The sequence below is a fragment of the Mastigoproctus giganteus genome, chromosome 10 (genome assembly GCF_048544385.1).
Source record: "Mastigoproctus giganteus isolate SK-2022 chromosome 10, ASM4854438v1, whole genome shotgun sequence".
Taxonomy (NCBI): Eukaryota; Metazoa; Arthropoda; class Arachnida; order Uropygi; family Thelyphonidae; genus Mastigoproctus; species Mastigoproctus giganteus.
In genome coordinates this window covers 115343780-115369630 of record NC_143584.1, presented here as the reverse complement: position 1 = coordinate 115369630, position 25851 = coordinate 115343780, and the positions used below count along the sequence as shown (strand labels likewise).

Sequence of the window (25851 nt, the reverse complement as noted above, 5' to 3'; positions counted from 1 at the left end):
TTTGATTTGATTTGGTAGTTGTTGGCGCATCGGCTTCTGTGGCCATATTGCACCTCCCAAGGTTTTTGCAGTACTTTGATCCAAGCCCGAGGCGGGAATCGAACCCGCGACCTTTGGGTTGCCGGGCAGGTACTTTACCCACTCGGCTAGATTAGGGGGCAAGTATAGCAAGACTAGTCTTGGTGGAACAGACTTCCATCCCTTGTTGTGGAAGTTGATAGCCTAAATAAATTTAAGGCTCAGCTGGACAGGTATTTCGAACGAATGGAGGGGTGAAATGGAAGTGGTGTTTTTTTTTTTTTTTTTTTGGCTGATGCTGCATAAGCTTGCTTTCTTGCATCATATGCCTCTACTAATGCTAAGAGTCACTCAAAATTAACGTTGACTCGTAATGCAACTGCCTCAAGATTTGTTTTTAATGGGAATAGTTTGGAGGGTATTTGAGTGTTGATTATCAATGCTACACCTCCGGAGAGAAACAGTTATACGTAGAATTAGGTTAGTTTCCTGAAAGCAGACAGCGATAGGATTGTATTGTGTGAGGAGACCTTGGATGTCATTTAAATTGCTACGATATCCTCTACAAAAATGTAAGCATTATCTGGGTTAAGTAGAACCCTCAATTTGTTTTCAAGGGGCTGAAGGTTTGTTTCACTCAGGTTTCCCTTTCCCCTTCTTTGGAAAGTATCGTTTTCCTGTGTTCATGTCCTCGTCAGTGAACAGTTCTAATACCTGCTCATCTTGCTGTGAGCTATCTTCTAAAAGTCCATGCAATCTGTTTGGTTTGTATCAGGAAGTAGGTACTGTAGTGTTTTGCTACAGGGTGGCATCTGGTTGTACAGTAATCAGTATATTTATAGCTTTACTTTTTTTTGCCTGCTGTTTGGTTTAGTGGAACAGTGGCCAATACTGACCTTACCCAATCAGATAGTGATTCATTTGGTGGTTGGTTACCACTGTTTGGGTTGCAATTGATATTTGTTTTTTCATTACATGAGCATAGATTTGATTTGGTAGTTGTTGGCGCATCGGCTTCTATGGCCATATTGCACCTCCCAAGGTTTTTGCAGTACTTTGATCCAAGCCCGAGGCGGGAATCGAACCCGCGACCTTTGGGTTGCCGGGCAGGCACTTTACCCACTCGGCTAGCCCGGTCGGCCATTACATGAGCATAGGTTGGTTTATTAGTATTCAGGGTTGGTAGGAATTTTTTGGCCTCTTGGTAGGTAACATTGTGTTCAATTTTGTATCACTATATGTCTTTTTCATGTTTCCAAAGAGGCACTCCTTGGAAAAATGGCAGATGTGCTTCTCTGCAGTTTGGACAACTGGGCGTTGTAGCTGTGCAATCAGTATTCGTGTGCACAGTGGATCCACATGCAGCACAAGCAGCTGCTCCTCTGCAGACTGCCTATGAGCGTCCAAACTTCTGGCACTTGCAGCAGCCTAAGGGGTTTGGAATGTACACCCTAACACGTCGGTTAAGATAAACTGCTTTGATTGCTGTTGGTGGTTTAGGGTTATTGAAAGCGAGTATTATGTTCCAAGTAGGAACTAGTATGCCATCTTTCTTTGTTATTATTCTTCTGACATTGATGACTCCTTGATCTTTTAGTTCTTGTTTTAGATCTTCATCTGACACGTTCATGATGTCCCATTCAGTGATGACACCTCTTGATACGTTTATGGAAATGTGTGGTGAAACGGTAATGGAAGTTCCACCAAAAGTTTTTAATTTTACAGTAGTAGTTGTTCAGTGTTGAGCAACAGCAACTTCAACTGATAAGTCTCCTGATCTTAAGCGACAAACTGTCTTGGGGTACCTGTTATGCTTTCTAGGCATTTTTGCAATAGAAACAGTGAGAGTTTGCCAATAGGTTGATCATGGGTTGCATGAATAATAAGGAACGTTGGAGTTCTGATCCCGGCTACATCAGTCTTTTGATGTTAACTGCAACAAAATCAGTCTGAATGTTTTTGCCCTGTAAGGGCCTCATCTATGCACCTAGTGGATTTCTGGGTCTTAGGAACTGTTTGCTCCATTTTGCCCTGGAAGGGAGAGTAAAGCTATAATAACTTGTGGATCATTAAACTCCTGTTCATCCATGTCTTCAGACTTTTCAATGTGACCAGTATCATGACTTATTCATGAATAATTAATCCACATTTTTTGAAACATTGCTAATGCAAGCTTCGGAAACTTCATTCCAGACACTCATTGTCATATGAAGTGCATCAAGAACAGTTATCTGCTTTGTGATATCAGATGATGCTCCCAAACCACCATCTGTAGACTGGATGATGTGCCTTATATCCGATCTATAAAAGGTCTTAAAGATTTTTATTATTCCTGGTCGAGAGGATGAATCAGTGATGTGGTATTCAAAAGTAGAAAAACTAATTCGATGTTTTTGAAAGTCAACTTTAGATGAGCTGGACAATTGTCCAAAACCAATGAAATTTTTTTGTTTTTCTTATCCAATTGCAAATCCCATTTACAAAGATAATCTTCAAATAAAGAAGCTGTCATCCAAGCGATGGTGTTATATTCAACAGGCAGCTGTTTTACTCTAAAACATCTAGGTAATTTACTCTTGCCTGTAACTTCCTGCTTCATCTTGATTATTCCTGTCATGTTGCATGTTAAAAGAACTGCAATTCTGTCTTTGATCTTCTTTGCAGATGCCGAGGAATTTTTAAAAATGCAATGGTCTTGAGTAGCCCTGTAGTACAACCCTGTTTCATCTGTATTAAAAATGTCTTCAGGATTATAAGTGCTTAACACAGTTTGCCAAGAAGTTTAACCAGTTGTCAGCTGCAGAACCATCGGAATCTGTTTTTCTCCATGAAGTTTTTTGTAAACAATGTCTGCCTCTCCTGTTATCCATCTGTCAGTTGCCTTAAACTCTTCGTGTAGTTTTTCAGCAAAATCATCAGCTTTCTGTAGAAGAATGCTACAATTGATTGGTGCATTAAATGAGCTGGCCTGTTTGGACCAAATGAACATAGCTTCATCTACTGTTCGGCATTTCCCTTCGCATTTCATTTTTCTGGTTTCACTAGTCAGTGTTTAATGTGTGATGTAATTTTAATAATTTTGTAAAAAGATAACTGAGGCACTCCTAATTTTACTGCTGCTTACCTTTCAGATATATTGCTTAAGTTTAATTTGTCATATGTTTCTATAATTCGTAACTTCTCTTTTACACTCAAATTCACTCTCTGTTCACTGACTTTTTTTTTGTGTGTAGTAAAATTTAAAACAGCAAAAAAGATAAGCATTAATCAATAACAAAGTACACATGCACAAGTGAGATACAGAGTAAACATTTTACAAAGTTTTTGTAAAAAAAATTAAAACTCAGTATTATTGCAAATGCAATAAGATCAAGTTTACTACTCATTTATAACAAACAAAAAAGCCCAATAAACTGAAAACTGCAAATTTTTATTGTCATATGGTTGGACCTCTAGAAATGTGACCACCAGAAAAATATCAAAGGCATTTAAAATTGATTCTTATAACCAAAGATGTGATTCTAATAAACAATGAAAGTGTAATGCATTTTTTTGATTTGAATCGGATCTTTGAAATTTATTTCTATTAAGCGGCTGATTCTAATAACCAGTGATTACTATAGCTGGTGCTTATTGTACCAAACACTAAAAATTTCTTTGCTTGAATGCAAAAGCAAAGTATCTATTAATCTGTTTAGTAACCAGAACTGCTGTTAAAGTTGCAGAAAAAATGTCATTCATTTTCTTCTGGTGTTAACAGTAAGTAAAGAACCAGCAGTTAACAGAAATTACTGGCAACTATCAACAAAGAACTACAAATGCTGAAGAAGTAGCAAGCCATAATTCAAATGCTCCAGAAGTAGAGAGAGCAGAAAGTGAAGTTTCCAACATTGAAGCCCCCCCCCTGCTCCCCACACAAAATGCTGGAAAATTACATTACAAAAAAGTGTGCAGTTCTCCACACAATCTGAGGAGAGCTCACATGTTCACCAATAACCTATCATTACTGGTGAACTTGTTACTAATGTCACTAACATATTAGACCTCATCTCATAACTTAATAATCTGCATTCTAAATTAAAAGGAAAAAGAACAGGCTATACAGGAACAGATTCAAGCACCTGTCCTATTTCATTAAAAAAAGGCTGACAACAATACAACCAAAATTAATGCTGCCAGGTCTGATAAATCTGCAAATCTCTCTCTCTCTAGCTGAAAGTAATAGTGCTTCTCTGCATGCTGTCACTAATTTCAAGAGGATGTGCATAAGCAATAATGCTGGCTCTTACATGGTCTGACAACACTATGCTCACCTACTATTCTTACAAGAAACAAACAAGGCCAAAAGCAAGACTAATGTTAAAATGGGCAGAATAACCATATACAGTCAATCATTCTCCAACCCAATGTTATCACTGAGCAGGGGTAATTGTTTGCCTACATCCAAAGCTTTCCTGTAAGATTGAATTTATTGCAAAGGTTAGCATTAGCAGAGGCATATGATGTAAGAAAGCCAGCTTATACAGCATCAGACAAAAAAAACCTCCTTCCCATTTCACCCATCCATTTGCTCCAAATGTTTGTCTAGTTCTGCCTTGAATTCAAATTGAATTGAATTGACAGCTTAAAAGCTGTCAACTTCTCCAGCAGATGGAAGTTTGTTCCAGAAATCAACCACACACTGGCTAAAGGCAAGCTTCCAAACTTCTATTCTACAACTGTCTTTCCTCAATTTGAATTTGTCCTCTCAGGCGATTGATCTGGGCTAGAGGCAGAATCTCATCAGCAATTGAGCTTGCTCAAACCATTCAAGGCCTCATATAGTTCAATAAGATCACCTCGTAGGTGCCTAGTCACTAGACACAGTAATTTGCAAATCTTAAGCCTTTCTTCCATTCACTTGTCTTGTTGCCCTTCTCTGTACTCATTCCAGCAGCTCTACATCCTTCCTAAAATGAGGCCTCCAGACCTGTATACAGTACTCAAGGAGTGGTCTGACCACTGCGTATCATTAGCCATTTTCAATCCACTGCAGGATGAAGGCCTCTCCAGCAACTTTCCAGTTCCTTCTGTTTTGTGCAATGGCCATCCATTTACTACCCACAAACTCATGAATTTCATCTGTCCATCTCCGTTGTTGTCTTCCAAGTTTTCTCTTAGCTCTTCTTGGGTACCGTTCTGTTATTTTCTTAGTCCATCTGTTATCATGTCTTCGAGCTCTCTTCATGTCTTCATTACTGTATACAAGGGGATAATCACCTCCTTATCCTTGCTAGATAAATTCCTATATATCATTGACAAGACACCATGAGCTACTCTTACAGACTGTCTGCACTGCACAGAAAACTTCACATCTGACTGCATAATTACCCCCAGGTCCTTTTCATTCTCTACCACATTGAGTGCAGTACCACACAGTTGATATGTTAATGGGGTTACTGCTACCCATATGCAGTACATTACATTTGTCAATGTTTAACTTCGGTTGCCACCTCTCAGCCCATCTGCTCAATGTTTCTAGATCCTCTTACAGTAGTGTACTGTCATTAGTGTCATTAACAACCCTACCAATTTTCGTATCGTCTGCAAACTTAGACATTAAGTCTGATATACCTTCATCAATATCATTAATAAATATAGAAAACAACAATGGACCTAACACTGAACCCTGAGGGACTCCACTAATAACATTAGTCCAGAAAGAGCAGTGTCCATTGATTACCAGTGTCTTCTTATTTTGCCCTTAACACTATACTGCTCCAATTTGTATAATAGTCTTCCATGTGCAACAGTATCAAAAGCTTTCTTAAGATCCAAGTACATGATATCAAAATTATTTTTTGCATCCAGTTCCTTTGTGATCACATCATAGTATCCAATAAAATTGGTCAGATAAGACTTCCCCTTAACAAACCCATGCTGTGTCCAAACTATAACCGAAGTGTTGTCTAGATGATCCTGCAATGCCTCCATTAATTTCCCCGGAACAGAAGTTAAACTAACAGGTCTGTAATTACTTGTGTCACCCTTTGATCCTCCTTTGTGAATTGGGATCACATTTGCACATCTCCAGTCCCCTGAGTCCAAGGAAGTGCTCATAATCATGGCTAAGGGTTTGCTTACTTCCTTTGCCACCTCTAATATAACTGGATAGATCCCATCCACCCCAGGTGCCTTTATGTTTATCTTGAAGAATTTCTCCTCCACTTTGCTCTCAGTTATTAAAAAATCATTTAACTCACTACCAGTTTAATACACCTCTGGTATTCCCCTCCCTGAATAACTGCTCATGTGTAAATGTAGATGCAAAATACTCATTCAGTTTGTTAGCTATCTGAGCAGGATCATCAACAGTTGAACCATCAATATCAAGTGGACCAATCTGATTCATCCCCTTCTTTCTAGAGTTTACATAAGTAAAGAACTCTTTGCTGTTTTTCTTTGCATCCTTTAACAAAGATTTCTCATAATCTGCCTTTGCCTGCCTAACCTCCTTTGTGACTTGATTACAGACCAGCTTATATCTTCCATAGGCTTCTGTGTCACCTGTTAATTTATATGAATCCTATACATATTTCTTCTCTATCACATGTCTCATTAGTTCATCTGACATCCATTTAGGCCTAAACCTTGAACAATATTTCTTGGTTGGTATGAAAAGTCTAGTAGTTTCCAAGGTTAATTCTTTGAATGCTCCCCATTCTAGATCCTGTTGGTAACATCATTAGTTGGTCCCACTGTATAGACTTTAAAAACTGTCTCAGACCACCATAGTCACCTTTACAAAAGCAAAAATCCTTCCCTTTACCCCTGATGGTAGTTACCTCTGAGTAAATCCCACATCATCACACTGATCACTGCCACCTAGTGGCTCCTTTATCTGCAGATTCTTAATATATGAAGAATCACTACTGATAATCAAATCAAGAGTATTACTGCCTCTGGTTGCCTGCAGAACATGCTGCTGTTGAAAACAATCAACCAATAAATCCACAAAAGCCTTGCTAGTGTGCAAATGACTAACCCATAAGTTCCAGTTAATAATCTGGGAAATTAAAATCCCCCATTATAAGACAATCTGATTTACTGGATCTGTACAGCTGCTGTTGAAAACAATCAACCAATAAATCCACAAAAGCCTTGCTAGTGTGCAAATGACTAACCCATAAGTTCCAGTTAATAATCTGGGAAATTAAAATTTCCCCCATCATAAGACAATCTGATTTACTGGATCTGTACAGCTGTTCATTATACTCAGAGTCATTGAGAGGTGGTTACACAATATATTTTTGACTAGACACACCCCAGAATTTCATTCTAGGGTGTGTCCAGTCAAGTCAACTTTTGATTATCAAAAAGCTTGAGATCAGACATCTTTAAGCAGGAGGAAAAAGCAGATGGTTTTTCCAGAAAGTCCACACTTCACTAGAAATGAAATTTCACTGGAAAATACATATTTTATATTAAAATACAGCCATAGGATTGTTTACCAGTAATGTATGCTTTTAAAAATTAGCTTCCCTAACATTTTTCTGTCCATGAAGATATTCTATTAGACATCAACTGATTCTGACTGGTTCAAGAAAGATACTATTGCAGACTTTGCCCTCTTCGGAAATTTGAGTAAAAGGTTTGGTCATAACAATGGCCTTGCTATCTACACTGGGCTGTCAGGTGCATTTCCAAAACTTCACCAGAAACAGATCTAAATTTAGTTTTTGTGTTTTTAACCTGACTAAACATTCTTTTACACTCATGAGAAATTGTTAAAATGCTAAGCTTAACTTGGGATAATTTGTTATATTTCAAATTTCCTTCTGCACTTGTCAATTTTCTGACAAAGGATCGACAGTACATCAATTATTTCTTCTTTCACAATAGCTTCTGGTAGGTTTCCACAATGAAACTGATAGAACTAATACTACAAAATATATCTTGCTTAACTTTACTGACACCAAAAAGTACTGTAAATTTGTCAACAAAAAATAACCTTTGATCCAGATTGAAAAGGATGCACTGCCAAATTCATGAAATTTGTGCTCTATTTCTAAGAACATAATTTTTCAATGGGAACTTGTACACCATGGACACAGTAATAAAGTACTTTCAAACCAAACAAAAGAACAAAATCTTCCTTTTATTTTTTTGATACCCCACAACTTTGGCAGAATAAATGCCAAATGAGCAAATCAGAACCATTCTTCTGGTTTAGTCTGCTATGATATAATCAGCTTCCAAAATGGGAGTTGAAATTTTAAAAACTATTAGCAAAATACATTTGTACATAATATTCTTCAACATATTGGGAGTAATGACACTGATATATAGATATGAGGTACACTGGATTAAACAGCTATGTTCTCAGTTTCAAACATTGGCATAACATTTAAAAGAAACAAGAAAGTTGCTTATTCAAGCTAGAAGAGAAGTACACAAAGGGACTCTCAGCACAAGTGAGAATAACATTGTCAGAATTATCAGCTTGCTTTCATCATTAGGAGTTTGAAATTCAGAAGTTTGTTTTCTTGGGAAGTTTATTAATGTCTTCTTATTAAATTTCTTTGGAATCACGGAGTGGTCCAATAGGAGTCAAGTGCTCACATGGCTTTTCTTACCTTCTTTTTAAATAGACCTGTCAAAGGTTGCCAACTGTTCAACCCAATCTAGTTACACATTTATTCAAAGACAGTTAACATATTGACTGTCTTTGATTAAATGTGTAACTATGTATAATCAGTTCATCTGACATCCCCTTTAGGTCTAAAAATGGTATCACTGTTCAATGCTTAGCCCTAAAAGGATATCGAATGAATTGATGAGACTAGTGGCAAAGAAGAAAAATGTATGGGAAGTTATTAATTATCATATGATACGATACATAAATCCGCAGCAGGTATAAACTAATCTGTGATTCGGAGAACTCTGGCAAAGAACACAAAGAAAAGTAGTGAAAATTAATAGTGATGCCTCGCAATTCGACAGTTGGATTTCGTGGGCCGGTGCAAACGCTACATGATATTGCACGATAGAATTCTTTGCTGGACTACGTAGCTGCGTTTAACGTTACTAAATAGCGCTAAATAGTGATGGTTGCTTCATACATTTTAACCAATGGTATTAAAGAGCAGGAGTAACATTTAAGCAATGATAGATAAAGCAGGAATAGATCCTACAATCGTTCAGCTACGTTAGCCGCCCTCAAAGATAGCTACAGGTATGCCGTCAGTTCTTCCTCAGTTATGAGACATTATCTTGTTAATAATCGTAGTCTGAGTTCATGTTTGCTCAAGATGTTTGTGCTAATTTATAATTCTGCATTTCTCATAAAGTAAAAAATTGTGCGCTTTGGCAATTATTTTTTGAGTGAAATTTGATAATGGGTCCAAAGAGAAGTGAACAGTGGAATAATTCAGGAAAGAAACACACTTGGTTGAGCACAGAAAAGAAGAAAGAAATTATAGATAAAGTGCAGAAAGGTAGAACAATTACAGATGTAGCTCAAGAGTATGGCATCCCTAGGTCAACCATGGCAACTTTTTGGCAACAAAGAGACAAGATTATAGGTGCTAGGGTGTTCGCTGGAGCAATGAAAATTTGACAGAAACAGATCTTTAATAATCAATGAAGAAATGGAAAAGCTGCTTCTTACCTGGATTAGAGAAAGACAGATGAAAGGAGATCCAGTAACTCAGGCAATGATCTGTGAGAAGGCTAGGTTAATTTTTTAAGAATTGCAGAAGAGAATTCCAGGACGTATCTTAGATCAAACTGATGAATTCAAGGCAAGTTGTGGGTGGTTTCACAGATTCAAAGGTAGAACAGGTATTCATAGTGTTCTCAGACATGGGGAAGCAGCTAGTGCAGATAAAAAGGCTGCAGAAGAGCTTGTGAAAAAATTTGAATATTTAATCATGAAGGAAGGCTACTTGCCGCAGCAAATTTTTAACGGGGATGAAACTGGGTTATTCTGGAAGCGCTTACCAAATCAAACATACATCACACAAGAAGAAGTGACACTCCCAGGACATAAGCCTATGAAAGATAGGTTTACCTTGTTATTGGCAGCAAATGCAAGCGGAGACTTTAAAGTAAAGCCACTTCTCGTTTATCACTCTAAAAATCCTCGGTGCTTTGGGAAGAAAATCATCAAGTCCAAACTGCCAGTGATGTGGAGATCCAATGCAAAAGTCTGGGTAGACTAGAAAGTCTTCAAAGATTGGATTTTTGAGGAGTTTGCCCCGAGCGTAAAAAAATTCCTCATTGACAACAATTTACCTTTGAAAGCACTGCTGATTCTTGACAATGCTAGTGCTCGCCCCCAAGACTTGACGAACATTCTTGAAATTGACTTTGATTTCATCAAAATCCAGTTTTTGCCTCCAAACACCACATCACTGATCCAACCCATGGATCAAGAAGTAATTTGCTGTTTTAAAAAACTTTACAAAGCTTTGTTTTCACAGCTTTTCGATGTGACTCATTCTTCTGATAAGACACTGAAGGAGTTCTGGAAGACTGAGTTCAATATTCTTCACGCCATTTTCTTTATTAAAACTGCCTGGGAGGGAGTGACACAGAGGACCCTTCGTGCATCCTTTTTTCAGGATGACAACAGTGCAGTCCAAGCCACTGAAGAATCAGAAGCAGCTGCAGCCATGCGAGAAATCATTTCGATGGCGGAGAACCTTGACATAGGAGAAGTTGATGAGGCTGATGTGGAAGAGCTTGTGGAGGATCATGATGACGAACCAACCGTGGAAGAACTCAAAACACTCAGCAAACAGGAAGCAAAAGAGAGAGAAAAGGAAATTTCACGTGTAGAAGACAGGGAAAAAGGGCCGATGCCAATAGCTGCCATTAAAGAAATTTTATTCCACTGGGAGAAGGTGCAGTCTGTTTGTTTAAAACGGCACTCCAACATTGGTGTTGTAACTAGAATGACAGACTTGTTTAACAACACTACTATGCATCACTTCAAGGCTATCTTGAAAAAGAGGGAGAGACAGTCCACCCTTGATCAATTGCTCATCCCCATTCAGGCCAAGAGGAGAAGAGAAGGGGTAGAACAAGATAAATAAAACATCCTTCCAACATCTAAGGCTCAATGAAATGCATGTACTCATGTATTTTGTAATTTCGTTTGTTATATGGTAGAATATAGAAAAGTCAATAATATTGTGTATTTCTCTCCGACAACGAATTAATCAATTTGCCATAAACTTATAGGGAAAATATTGATCCGCAATTCGACTCTAATTCGGCGACAGATTACAGTTCGAACTGTGAAGCACCACTGTATATGTAAACACTAGTTAGGAAAGGGATGAATCACATGTCCACCAGATATGAATAGTATAACTGTTCATGATACTACTCAGTTAACAAACTGAATAGATATTTCACATCTGCAATCACATATGACGAATTTTTTTAGGAATGGGAATGCCAGAGTATATCAAAATTCTAAGAGGGAGCTAAGTGATTTTGTGATAACTGAGAGGAAAGTGAAATCGTTGAAACTAAAAATAAATAAAACACCCGGGATGGATGGGATCTCTATCCAATTTTTCTTTTATGAAAATCAAGCATGAAAAATATTAGAAACTATAGTACTTAGTGCTGTGCAGGGGGGTGAAGGCTGAGAAGATGAAAGAAGAGACTTGAATTTCTGTAGATTGTAATTTTCATGAAATATGTATGAAGGGAGGTTGTTTCATAAAACAGAAGTTGAAGGAATAAATGAGGAAGAAGAAAAGTTTGTTTTATAAGTTTGAAGTTGGACAGTAAAAGGATGCCAACTGATTGCAGCATGTGTTCAGATTGGCTTGGAAGGGGAGTGGAATTACAGAAGCCAATTCGGAAGAACAGTGCCCATGGAAGTATCTATAGAAAAGGTATGCAACAGAAACAGAATGTCTATGCAAAAGAAAGTGGACAGACTTTGCTAGAGAGGGGTCATTAATTAACTTAACTGCCCTCTTTTGAATGGAGTCTAAAAGACAGAGGTTTTGAGGTACCATCCCATATGTGGGAACAATATTCCATGGTAGGGCGAATTTGGGATTTGGGAGTGAATAGCTGTTTGGAAGAAAAATAATGCTTAGAGTGAAAAAGAAAATCCAAGTTTTTTAGATGCAGAGGAAGTAATATTTACGATGTGCTTATGCAAAAGAGATTAGAAGTCAGGATAATCCCTAATAGAGATGTTATCTTGTCTAGAAAATAAGTGATATCAAAGATGAACAGAGGGGAAAAAAACCAAAAAAAAAAACCACTTCCACTTCACCCCCTCTGTTCGTTCGAAATACCTGTCCAAATAAGTTTAAGGCTCAGCTGGACAGGTATTTCGAACGAACAGAGGGGTGAAGTGGAAGTGGGGTTTTTTTTTTTTTGGCTGATGCTGTATAAGCTTGCTTTCTTGCATCAAATGCCTCTACTAATGCTAATGAACAGAAGAATCATTTTTGCAAGATATAAGACAGGTGAGTTTTAAAAGGATTGAAATCAACTAAATCTTTGCCCTACTTGAAAATTATCTGGACATCAGCATTTAAAGAATTGGCAGTGATATTTGAGAAGGCTGCCTCTGTAGCCAAGTGGTCAGGAGCAGGAGTGAAGCAGTACATGCTCTTTGAGTAGACCGGGGTTCAAAGCCCCCGAATGCTAAATACAGTCGATCTGCCAACCCGCACTGGACTAGCGTGGCAGATTATGGCCCATTTTTCCTCAACGTGAAGTCATGGAGGCATCCATTAGTGGATTGATAATGGCTGCAGTTTATTTGAGAAGGTGAAATGCAATGTATCATCAGCAAAACTATGGACAGGAGTTTTTGTCAATGGAAGGCGATTAATATACAAGAGGAAAAGGGTGGGAGAAAGAACTGAACCTTGGGAAACACCAGAAGATAGGGAGTCATTTACCATCACCTGCAGTGAGCAGTCAGAGAGAACTCTGGATACCCAATTACAAAAAACAGTTGGCAATCCATAAGATGGTGGAAACTTATTTAGAAGACCTTTAAGCCAAACACGATCAAAGGCTTTGGAATTCAAGAGCAGCTGCTTGAGTTTCACCAAATTTGTCTATCAATGGGTAACATAAGTCTGTATAGCACCACTCAATCGACACTGATGGAATCCATACTGGCAATTAATTAGAGGGAAGAATCTAGACAGTTTAGGAGTTGGCAGTTGATGAAACAGAAGTAAGTGCAATGGGACGATAACTGGATGGGAGGGATTTGTCACCCTTCTTAGGAACTAGTTGGACATGAATAAAATTATTACATAATTATATTAAGATTGGCACCAATTTAGATAAGCAAACCTTTAGACATAATTATGAGAGAGGCCTTGGATTCTGGGGGTGGTCCTATGGGCTGGAGATCTGTGAATGTTCCCAAATTGGGGATCAAATGGTGAAGTAGGTAATTACAGACCTGTAAGGCTGACTTCTGTTCCAGGGAAAATAATGGAGTCACTTGTTAAAGAAATAATTCAGGAACACCTAGGGGGGAGGATTCAGTTATATGGCAGTCACAGCAAGAATTTGTTAAGGGGCAATCCTGTCTGACCAATCTGATTGGATACTATGATGCAGTAACAAAGTTACCAGATGCAAAAAATAATCTGGACATGATATACTCAGATTTCAGAAAAGCTTCTGATACTGTTCTACTAAGACAACTGCAGACACATACATACAAACTGGAGCACTGTGGCATTATGGGCAAGTTACTGCTATGGATAAAGGGAACAGATGAGTGGGAAACAAAAGTGGTTATTATTAGATGATGCTCTTCTTGGACTGTTGTTGGTGAAGTGTCTATGTTCAGTGCATCATTTGTAAACTTAATATCTTAAGTTTACAAATGATGTAAAAAAGCTGATAGGATGATTAATGATAGTAACTGGAAGCACTAGAAAGATTAGTCAGACAGGCTGAGAAATGGCAATTGAAGTTTAACAATGACAAATGTGAATTACTGCATACAGAAGTTATCCCAGAATAGCATACAAGAGACAGTCGATAAGATTGGATACTATGATGCAGTAACAAAGTATCAAATCCCTAACTCAAATATTCTGAGAAATATTTGAGTTAATTTTTTAAAGGTATAATATTTTTTAAATGTGATATTTCACCTCTATTCGGTACTGGCACTTACTGGGTGTCTGTCTAAATTATTTCTTATTACATTTTTTTCTTTTCTTCTCACATTTTTGCCACAGAGGTCACTATCATACATGCTGTGTATCAGTTTGCTTTCTTCTACCATTGCAACAAATTTGATTGCTTTGTATTGGTTTGATCAGCACATATTGGGAGAGTTCACATTTATGTAATCTATTCTTTAGACTAAATCATCTGTTTCACCTTACTATTTACACTGTCTATTATAGCATTCTACTTATTTCCTTTGGGTAGTACATAATTTCTTTATTTTTAATAAAAGTTACATTATGTGGATCTATAGTTACTGTTCTTTATTTCTACAAACAGACGGATTAAGTTTCCCACCACTTTCTGCTTACTAATCTTATATATATGTCCAGGGCCGTTACTAGCATGGATGGAAAATTGCACTCCCAGCTAACCCGAGGTCCATCTTTGTATTCGTCAGTCATATACTGTTCACTTTCCTAAAATAAATTTTTCACACTCTGGGCTATTAGAGTAATACGAGGGCAGGAGTGCCTATTTCTGTTCTAATTACTTACCTAATTTTGCCTCCTGTTAGCTAAACTACTATACTATTGTAGTTATACTATTGTACTATACAAAAATATAAATAGGTTTTATATGTATTTCTGTGGTATTTCTAGGCAAATACACATATGTTCGGTATACAACTGCTATCTAGTTGCTTCTTGCAACTATTTCATCTGCTAGCCATTGTCTACTCTCAACCATGTTTCTGTTTTAGTTTCATTGTTCATTTATATATATAATTATTTGTGGGGTCCTCTGTCATGTCAACCTTAAATTACATGCCAGCTGTCTATATATCCTCTATTACAGCTTTAATTTTAATTTTATTATTTAATTATTATTATTATTTTTTTTTTCAGTCTCTCTCTCCAATACTGTATTTTGATGTTGGCCATGGCATGTATTTTATTTTAGAAACAGAGGACACTATATTGTTGTTTTGTCATGCAGTTCTGGTGGTTACACATGAGAATGACACCAGGAATGTGCAATATATGACAATATAATCATGTATATATTTTGTATATAATAGTGACTTATTTCTATATACAGTAGAGCATTGATAATCCGTGATAATTGGGAACCAGGGGTAGTTCAAACTTCCGATTTGTTTGGATTTTCAAAGTTATCAAATATACTGTTCCGGAAACTGAAAAAAAAAAAAAAAAAAAAAAAAAAAAAAGTTTAGTAAGTTTAGAAATAAAAACATTGGCTTTAAAATCTGAGGGACAGCTTAATTTTTTGTTGAAATCTAGCACCTTTTCACTCAACAAAGGTCCAGATGTGGATTCTCCTAAACTTCATCTCTGTGTGAACCTCAAATAAATGGCATCTTTGAGGGATGGATCATTACCTGTTCTCATAGTTTTTCTCTCTTTTTTTGCACCATCTGAATCAAGTTTTGATGCAAACTTTGAAATTTTTCCTTGTTGATTTTCTTCATAAAATTTTGCAAATGAAGACCTGCTTTCTCCCTTTAAAAGTCTGTTTAAAATCTCTGCTTCCTTTTAAAACACAAAACTACAGTACAGTAAAATAAAAATCCATTCAGAATCTTTTTACCCCATATCTCACTTGTGTGTATTGTATTAGTTGCAATTTCTGGGTGACGTGTTCTTTGTTGTTGATTGATGCTTATCATTTTTTACTGTATTAGCTTTTACAACCACAAAAAAAATGCCCGTGAACAGAAATATCATATTACAAAGTGTGTTGAATAACAGATTACAAAGTAAGTAATTAATGTAAGTTCTTTTTAATTAATTAAGCTATGTACATAAGTGTAAATTTTTATTTTGCTAACCTGTGAATAATATTCTTCCAATTTTCACATATTATTTAATTATCTTCTTAATTTCAATGAAAAAAAAAAAGCGTAAATTTGTGCTTTATATCTTCATTTATATAGTCTGTGGATAATATTCCTCTGATTTCCACTTATTAGAATTGTCATTTAATAGAATCAAAATTCAATTTGCAAACTTGATCACAATAACCGGTGCTTACTGTAATTATTTTATGGTACCAACATAAAAAAAATAAATAAATACTGGCTCATTTGGATTACTGAAGTTTTGGATTATTGACGTTGTATTATATGAGGTGCTACCCAAAAGTTCCCGTAATTTATGTTGTACGTTCCCGAAACTACATTTAGTACGGACCTGTGGTGCTAGGTAACACTGCATGCATCCTTTGTGAATCAGTGTGCCATATGGTGTTGGGCTGGATAGAGCCATTGAATATTTATGCGGTTCTTTGGCGGTGTGTTTCGTGTAGTTTGCAATTGTTGTGATGGGTTATGGGAGAGAGCAACATGCTTGTATCAAGTTTTTTCCTTCTTAATGATGCAGCATCAGAAACCCATAAGAAGTTGAAACTAGGTTTTGGTGACAATGCTTTAGGCCAGACGCAGACATACTACTGGTTTAACCGTTTTAAAACCGGTCGAATGTGGGTTGATGACGATGATCGCTCTGGGCACCCACCATCGAGCACCACCCTGTCGCAAAAGTTCGGGCAGCAATCCATGAAGACTGCAGGTGGACCATCCACGGCATATGGTATTGTAGGACTATCGCACAGCATGTGTCAGCATATTTTGTCAGACGAGTTGAATGTGAGAAGGATTGCGGCCAAGTTTGTGCCATGGTTATTGAGTGAAGATCAAAAGCAGTATCGCATGGAAGTTAGCAGAGATCTTCAAGAACGGGCCAGGAGTGATCAAAACTTTCTTTCTACAGTTGGATATATGGGTATGATCCAGAAACAAAGCAACAGTCACCCCAGTGGAAGAGCCCACCTTCTCCCCAACAGGGGAGAAGGTGGGCTCTTCAAATGAAGGGTGACAAATGAGGGGCAATGTGAAGTCCATGCTGTTCTGTTTTCTGGACATTAACAGGATTATCCATAAAGAATAAGTCCCTCATGGCCAAGACCATCAACGCAACGTTCTGATGCGACATCCCGAGGCAGTTAAGGGAAGCCACCAGGAGGAAACGTCCAGAGAAGTGGCATACAAAAAACTGGGTCCATCATAACAATGCACCTGCTCACACATCTCTTGCTGTTGCGCAGTTTTTGGCATCCAACAACATGAAAATCATCCCCCCACCCCTCTTATTTTCCAGACTTACTCCCTTGCAACTTCTTCCTCTTCCCAAGAATGAAAATCAAGCTGAAGGGTTGAAGATTTGACAGCATAGAGGATATCCAAACCGAATCGCAAGCGGTGCTGAACACTATGACGAAGGATTTTCAGGACACATTCAAATCATGAGAATAGAGCATGTTTATGCTCTCAGGAGGACTACTTCAAAAAGTGACTGTGGCAAATAAGACCCAGGGTGAGTCTAATTTATTTTATAAATACATTTTGGAAAGTTTTGGATAGCACCTCATATATGTATTAATTTTTTTACCCCCTTTTCCTCTTTTTTTTCTTCTTACTTACTTCTCTTATCTCTACAACCTTCATTTACTTACTTCTCTTATCTCTACAACCTTCATTTACTTACTTCTCTTATCTCTACAACTTCTATTTACTTACTTATTAGTTGCCTTTGTCAATAATCAAATCCCTTTTTATACTCCTCTTATTAATCCTTACAATATATATATATATATATATATTATGAATCAGAGCTGTAATACTCAATACATTCTACGTTGACATTAATATTTATAAAATAATAAGAGGAGTTTACCTCAATATAGTACATAGAACACTTCCATATGATACTCTCCAGAAATTTAAAAAGAAAAAAATCAAAAATCTTACATTAGAGTAAAAATTAAAAACCAATTTAACACAATTCAAATCAATTTAACACAATTAAAAATTAAAAATCTAACGAAAATATTCAAAACGATTTTCCTTACTGAAGCTGACAACACTTTGACCGTATGTCGTGATCACAGGAATGAAAATTACTGAATAGGGTTGAACCTGAAACTTAAAGTGGTTATTTGTCTTCGCACATGCGCGTAAAGGTCCACGCATCGGAGATCAAATATGGCCGCCGAACATTAACAGAATTCTCGTGTAATTTAATTTCTACAGTTTCTACAACTAATAGTCGCATATAATTACGTTGAACATTAAGTATTTTGGCCTCGTTAAATAAAATCTCTGACATTAAGCCTGAGCAGCTTAATGTCGGAGATCCATCTCTCAACGATTGAACATATACATTTGACACCTTTTCGACTCTGTATCACATACTGTGGGAGGTATTTAGACGATGTTCTAGTTATTACTGATAGTAGTACTAGCCAAGACATTTTACATTCGTTTAATAATATTCATTCTAGACTCAAATTTACATTGAAAGGGAGGATACGGATACAAAGTAATTAAACTTTCTAAATTTCACGCTTACTTGGGACTCGAATAAAATCCAATTTAGCATCTATCGAAAGCCTACAAACACCAATATGCTTCTACATTATAATAGCTATTACCCGTTCACCTAAAAAGATCAATTATCTTTAATCAATTTCTAAATGCCTATAAATATTCAACGACGGAATCTGCTTGGGCTCAGAAATACAAATATTAACTAGCAGGTTCTTAAACAGGAGTTATCCCCTTGCCACAATAAACCGAATTAGGGTAAAGGCTAAGGATAGGATACAAAATACTACACCAACCAACAATAGTAATATCGAAAAATACTTTATTTCTGTCCCATATGTTGAATAGTGGCACAAACAGCTTAATAGATTCTTTAAAGATACCGAATTTAAAATTGTGGCCAGGCCAATACGGAAATTACACGCTATACTGAACAATCGCTCGGTTCTTTCCGCGTTCGCAACACAAATTAATCATCTGGTATACAACATTTCTTGCGGTGTTGCAACTTGTCTTCCTAGGCACCTCCGTAGCCAGGCGGGAAGAAGCAGCAGTGCGTAGCACATGCTTCTTGATTAGACTGGGGTTTGAGCCCATCACCACAAAATACGGAGGATGCATAAAGGTTAAGGTTTGACCACCGCATATTCCTGGAGCAATAGAGCCTTAGTTGCTAATGCTCCTAAAAACCAAATAAACAACAAACAAACAAACAGCAACTTGTCTTACCAAGGTTCAACACGATTTTCTCTGAATATTCGTGTAAATCAACATGAAGCCTCAGTTCGTGCTTCTCGTTCAGCAGCGTCAGAATTAGCCTTTCATGCCATTAATGAAAAACATACTTTTCTATTTAACGAGGCCAAAATACTTAATGTTCAACGTAATTATACGCGACTATTAATTGCAGAAACCGTAGAAATTAAATTACACAAGAATTCTGTTAATGTTCAGTGGCCATATTTGATCTCTGATGCGTGGACCTTTACACGCATGTGCGAAGACAAATAACCACTATTTAAGTTTCAGGTTCAACCCGATTCAGTAATTTTCATTCCTGTGATCATGATATACAGTTGAAAAGCGTTGTCAGCTTCAGGAAGGAAAATCGTTTTGAATATTTTCGTTAGATTCTTTTTAATTTTTAATTGTGTTAAATTGGTTTGTAATTATTTATTTTTTACTCTAATGTAAGTTTGATTTTTTTGTTTTAATATTTCTGGAGAGTATCATACGGAAGTGTTCTACGTACTATATTGAGGTAAACTCATTATTTTACAAATATTACAATATATATATATATATATACAGTGAAACTTCTAACGGACAACTCTCGTTAATGGACATCTCTCTACAACGGACATTTTCAAATTCCCCAACTCACCTCTATTGGTTTTAACGTGTTTGCAGCTTCTGTCTAGCGGACATTCTCTGTAACAGATGCGGACAGGCAATCTGCACTGTTTCGTTTAGATTAGCACTTAATTTGATCTCCCCATAATGGACAGCGGGCGAACTTACGGCCCTTTTCTAGGAACGTTCTTCCACGTATTGCCTCAAATCGTGTGTTTATTTTCTATTTCCGATTCTCTGAATTTTATCAAGGTTTACGTCGCGGTTCTAAACCCTTTTTCAAGAATTTTAAGGCACGCGTAAAAATTCTGATGAATTCGGTATGTGCAGGGAGGGGGGAAATATGGTCGGCCTTTCGTCTTTTCAGTTTCAGTTTTCAGTTTTGTTCAGTGTCGTGTAAAGTGCACAATGTCTTCTTATAAACATTTAACTTTAAAAGATAAAGTCGAACTCATTAATGAGTATAATCGGCAAAAAAATTGTTCGCAATCTCGCTGCAAAATTCAAAATTGGGAAGATGCAAGTAAGCGACATCCTAAAGAAAAAAAATGAACTGCTCAAACAATTTTGGCAACACGGAAATGATAAGTTTAAAAATAATTCCCGAAAACTGTTGGATTTCAAATTGACAATGTTACGCATGAGTGGTTTTGTCGCACAAGTGCTAAAAAAATTCCCATTAATGGGCCTATTATTAGGGAAAAGTCTTTGGGGGGTTGCAAAATCTATGGGAGTAAATAAGTTCAAAGCTTCTATGGGATGGCTAGACAAGTTCAAAACTCGGCATAAAATTTCTTGGAAAACCGTAAGTGGTGAAGGTGGATCTGTTGATACTGGGGTTGTAACAGAGTGGATCGTCAAATTGGAAGATTTATGTTGTGATTTTGAAGCTAAGGATATTTACAACTGTGACGAAACAGGGTTGTTTTTTAAAGCTCTTCCTGAAAAAACAATGAGTCTAAAAAATAAAGTGCCAGGGCGGAAAAATTTCTAAGGAACGCTTGACTGTACTATTGTGTACAAATATGCTGGGAGACTTTGAACAACCTCTTGTTATAGGAAAACCACAAAATCCTAGTTGTTTCAAGGGCATAAAGTTGAATCTTTTGAATGTTGACTGGAAGTCTAATAAAAAAGCGTGGATGACACGAGATATCATGAGCGAATGGATAAGTCACTTTAACCAAAACATGATTCGTCAAAACAGAAAAATTATTCTTTTCATGGATAATGCTGCATCTCACTCGCACATTGAATTGTCTAACATTAAAATCGTTTTTCTGCCACCAAACACATCTGCAGAGTGTCAGCACTTGGATCAAGGGATAATAAAAAATTTTAAACTTCACTACAGAAAACAAGTTTTAAGACATCTCATTGAAAACATGAACAATGTAACATGTGCGAGTGACCTTGCAAAGAAAATCAGCATCCTAGATGCAATTCAATGGATTTCCTCTTCAGTAAACGCAATTAGAAAACAAACTGTCATGAACTGTTTTGTAAAGTCTGGCTTCTCAAACACAAAAATTGAAGTTGTGAACAGCAATGTGGAGCACCAAGAAGAACAAGAACTTCAACATCTATTGATAATGTACGATACTTCCGCTACAAGTGACCCTGGCTACAAAGATATAGACTCGAACCTCACTACAGAAGATGGTGCTCCAGATATTAACGACATTATCATCGATATTTTTCAAGAAGTTCCTCATGAGGATGAAGAAATGGAAGGAGGTCATTCTGTCGAAGAACATATTAACAACAAACCACCGATGAAAACAGAAGAAGCGCTCATACAAATCAATCGTTTAAAAATGTTTTTCGCTGCTGAAGAAGATACAGGACTTTCGATGGTTTCTTCACTCCAAACAAATGTTGAAAACAAAATTATCAGCCGGAAGAAGGTGCAGAAGAAAATAAGTGATTACTGTATGTATTTTTCTTAAGATAAAGTCATAATATGCATAGCAAAATTGTATGTATATTATTTACAAAAATATTGTTCAAAATCTGTATATATTTTAATTTAATTTTACATTAAACGTTTAACGATTTTTCTTTATCTCTCGTGTATGTAATTGTATATTATTTACAAAAATATTGTACAAAATCTGTATATATTTTAATTTAATTTTACATTAAACGTTCATTCTTCTTTTTTTATTTTTTTTTTCTCCCTCAGACTTCTTGTTAGCGGACACTTCTCTCTAACGGACACATTTTCGTTCCCCATGGCTGTCCGTTAAAGGGAAGTTTCACTGTATATATATGTGTGTGTGTGTGTGTGTGTTTTATTTTTTCTTAAGAAGTTAGGGCATAATATCCATTAATTGATGATAACGAGCTTTTTAAATAATTAGTTTTTTTCAGGATACATGGGTCAGCTCTGAATTCATATAACATCAGTCCATTACTTTTACAAGAAATGAACCACTCTTTCACCACATAGATAATATCAAGTTAGTTTGCTAATTACATGCTTTTACCTATATCACTAAACCTATATACCTATATCACCTATATCCTATATCTTTTACCTATATCACTAAACTTATCACAAAAGTAATGTTTCAAATCCCTTATCAGATGCCTTTTTTATTTTGAAATTGTAAAAACAACTTTGAACTTCATATCTTGTTCTTTCTAACATCTGGTTAAAATGCAATATATTTTATTCATACCAGTACCTTCTTTACTTTTGCAAAAAAACGTTCACTGACTTTCAAAGTCATAAATACATGTACTTCATTCAGATACTATAGACAAATTCATGTTCTTTAATTGCATTCTTGTATTTTAAAGCCTGGAAAACATGTACATTTTTCTGTTTTATGTTTAATATTTTTGTGAGTGCATCGTACAAATAACTCCAATTTGTTTCACCTGGCCTTAAAAGTTATGTCCTAAAATCTTGAAGAATTTCAGCTGTGAAGTGGCCTTCTAAAATACCTGCTTTTGTATTTTTCATATAGTGAATAATTTGGCAACTGAGATGAGCAGTAGTTGAATTAACTGATAACTGAGATTCTGTCAGAAAAAGTACACGGGGTTTGGCAGAATGCAAGTGGAAATGGACATCGTTGAGATTAGAATTGAGACCACATATATTTGTGAAATGAACTAGGAAGTGTTTAGGAAGTTTAGATCTTTTTGCAGATAAGCTTACTCTATTAGTTTGACAATTCATGGTGTATTCAATAGTAATAAAAAGTGGGGGAGGGGACATGCTGTATGAAGTAATGAAATTTTTGGATATGGCATACATATGATAAGAATATCTTGCCCAGTTTACTCACCTGAGGGGACATAAATTGAAATTGAGGAAAGACAATAGTAGAATAGATCACAGAAATTCGCCTTTAGTCAGCGGCTGGTTGATAGTTGGAACAAACTTCCATCTTTTGTAGTGGAGGTCAACACATGTTGTTATTGTTATTTGGTTTTTTAGGAGCATTAGCAACTAAGGCCATATTGCTCCAGGGGATATACGGTGGTCATTCCCTGACCTTTCCACATCCTCCGTATTTGGTGGTCATGGGCTCGAACCCCGGTCTAATCAAGAAGCATGTGCTACGCACTGCTGCTCCTGCCCACCTGACTGGTGTAAAGATAAAAATTTAGAAGTAAAAGTAGTAGTAATAGAAACCATGTCCAGGAACAGATATTTGGAAATAAAATGATATTTGCATTTTAACAATGATAATTTGTTGAATGACGGTACAAGCATGAAAAATTATTCAAAATACGACTGCTATTAGAAATAGCAATGTGAATTTTGAAGATTTTTTCCAATAAATTGAGCATCAATGAACAAATGATGAGATATTATGGATATCATTATCTCAAACAGTTTATAAAAGGAAAACCTATATGCTTTGGGTACATTAAAACAATACTCTGTTCAAAAACATACATTAAAAAAATAAAATAAAACAATTGATAATGAAGGAACGCAGGTTGTAGGCTTAGGTGCATCAGTAATTTCGTAAATGATATACAGCATAAGAAATCCAGAAAAATCACTCCTTTTATTTCGATAATTTTTTTTTACAAGTTTTGAATTATTGGTAAAATTCAGAGATATAAATATAAAAAAGAAGTGAGGGGGAAATATTCAATTCACTGATTCAATGATGAATATGAATTACTGGGGGAAATATTCAATTCACTGATTCAATGATGAATATGAATTACTGGGGTTTCCTAGAAAGACAGTAATTGCACAAAAATTATGACTAATCACGAAACTTTAAATTCATTTGCATCAGTCAGTCAGTTTACAGAATATGGGTGGTGTAGACCATACATTATTTTAACAAATATACTTGCATCACGAGATTCATAAACTATATACTCTGTACTGCCGATGATCCCCAAATGGATATCAACATAAAAATACCAATTTTGTGCAATAAAATTAACTTTTTAAAAATATTTTTTCCACTCAATATACATATATTAGCATATATGTACAGAAAATAATTTTTGAAAACAAAATTTGGGCATTAATGAGTTAATAGATATATATTTTTTTCAAGAATTTAATAATTGTACATAAGATATAAACAGCATTATCCCCAATTATATTATACTACATAATATTGCTTTTAATGTCACAATGTGTTATTTGTTTTCTCCTATGCTTGAATTACTTTTATTTTATTACATTTGTATATGGATATAAATACTTTTATATCTTGAAAACTTGCGTACTGTTCATGTTAAATAATAAAAATTACCAGAGAGATAAAAAGTCACGATGAAAAAAATTAAGATAATGTTAACAAAAAATCACTTGAATATGGATAATAAACACTGATTACCTATATTTTCCTCTGACAGCTGTTGCCTGGTTAACTCTTCTGCCAAATTTAATATGTAATCTATCGCAGTATCTGCATCATAATTATTTTCTTCTAGAACCTCTCTTATCAGTTCTACATCCTGAAGAAAAAAAAGAAACATTTCATGATTTCTTTTTGAAATATTAATAATATACTGCTGGCAAATGAAAATGAAAATTATGAAAAAATTTGAAAAATTTAACAGAAACTAAAAGTTTTGTACAAGAAACAATGTATTGAATGTCTCCAAGTAATACATGCTCCAAACAGAAAAATGCGGGAGCACAGAGTTATGATATACAGTGGATTCCGATTATTTCGGTCACCGGTTAATCGTGGCAGCCATTTATTTGCGACAAATCTTAAAGAACAGAACCCAATTGAGAAAATAGCCAGGGTTTACTTCGCTTAATTGGGACAACATGCCGTTTAATCGGGGCATGAGACTGCAGCCTGAAGATTACCCTATGATTGTCTCCAACCATACCACGTGGTTTGGTTGGATTTCTGGGGGTCACAACCATAAAACAATAAAAACAATTAGCAGTTCTCTCTTTATTGGGCTTTTCTGTTAGTGCTTCAATCATATAAAAAAAATTAATTTTCAGAATCTGCTCTTCATTCCTATTTTTTAGGCTTTGTAACTTGTTACTCCGTTCTCACTTGTGTGTGCCGTGTTACTTGCAATTTGTGTGTGCCGTGTTATTTGTTATTGATTGCTTATCTTTTTTTTTTTTTTTTTTTTTACTGTTTAAAATTTTAACCTCCACCCACAAATGTCAGTGAACAGAAATGGCAACTAGTTAGTATGTACATATTACACTATGTATTAATTAAGCTATGCACACAAGCTCAAATTTATCTTTATTTTGCTAACCTGGGGAAAATATTCTTCTAATTTTCACGTATCATTTAATTTTTTAATTGGTAACATAATAAAGTGTAAATTTGTACTTAATACAGTATATCTTTACTTTTATAGCTTGTGGATAATATTCCCCCTATTTTTGCTAATTAGAATTGCTGTTTAACAGAATTAAACTTTAATTCACAAACGTGATC

At 35.9% G+C, this 25851-nt stretch overlaps 1 protein-coding gene across 4 annotated transcripts in view; it reads right to left on the bottom strand.

The window, feature by feature from the left end:
- The window catches only part of LOC150079240 (OTU domain-containing protein 3-like), a 154332-nt gene that overhangs the window by 52499 nt on the left and 75982 nt on the right, over positions 1–25851 (bottom strand). For all 4 annotated transcript variants that reach the window (XM_090382743.1, XM_090382742.1, XM_090382744.1 and 1 more), the window contains one exon: positions 24769–24889. In XM_090382743.1, the coding sequence (XP_090238869.1) occupies positions 24769–24889 (121 nt within the window). The remainder of the gene's footprint in view (positions 1–24768; positions 24890–25851) is intronic.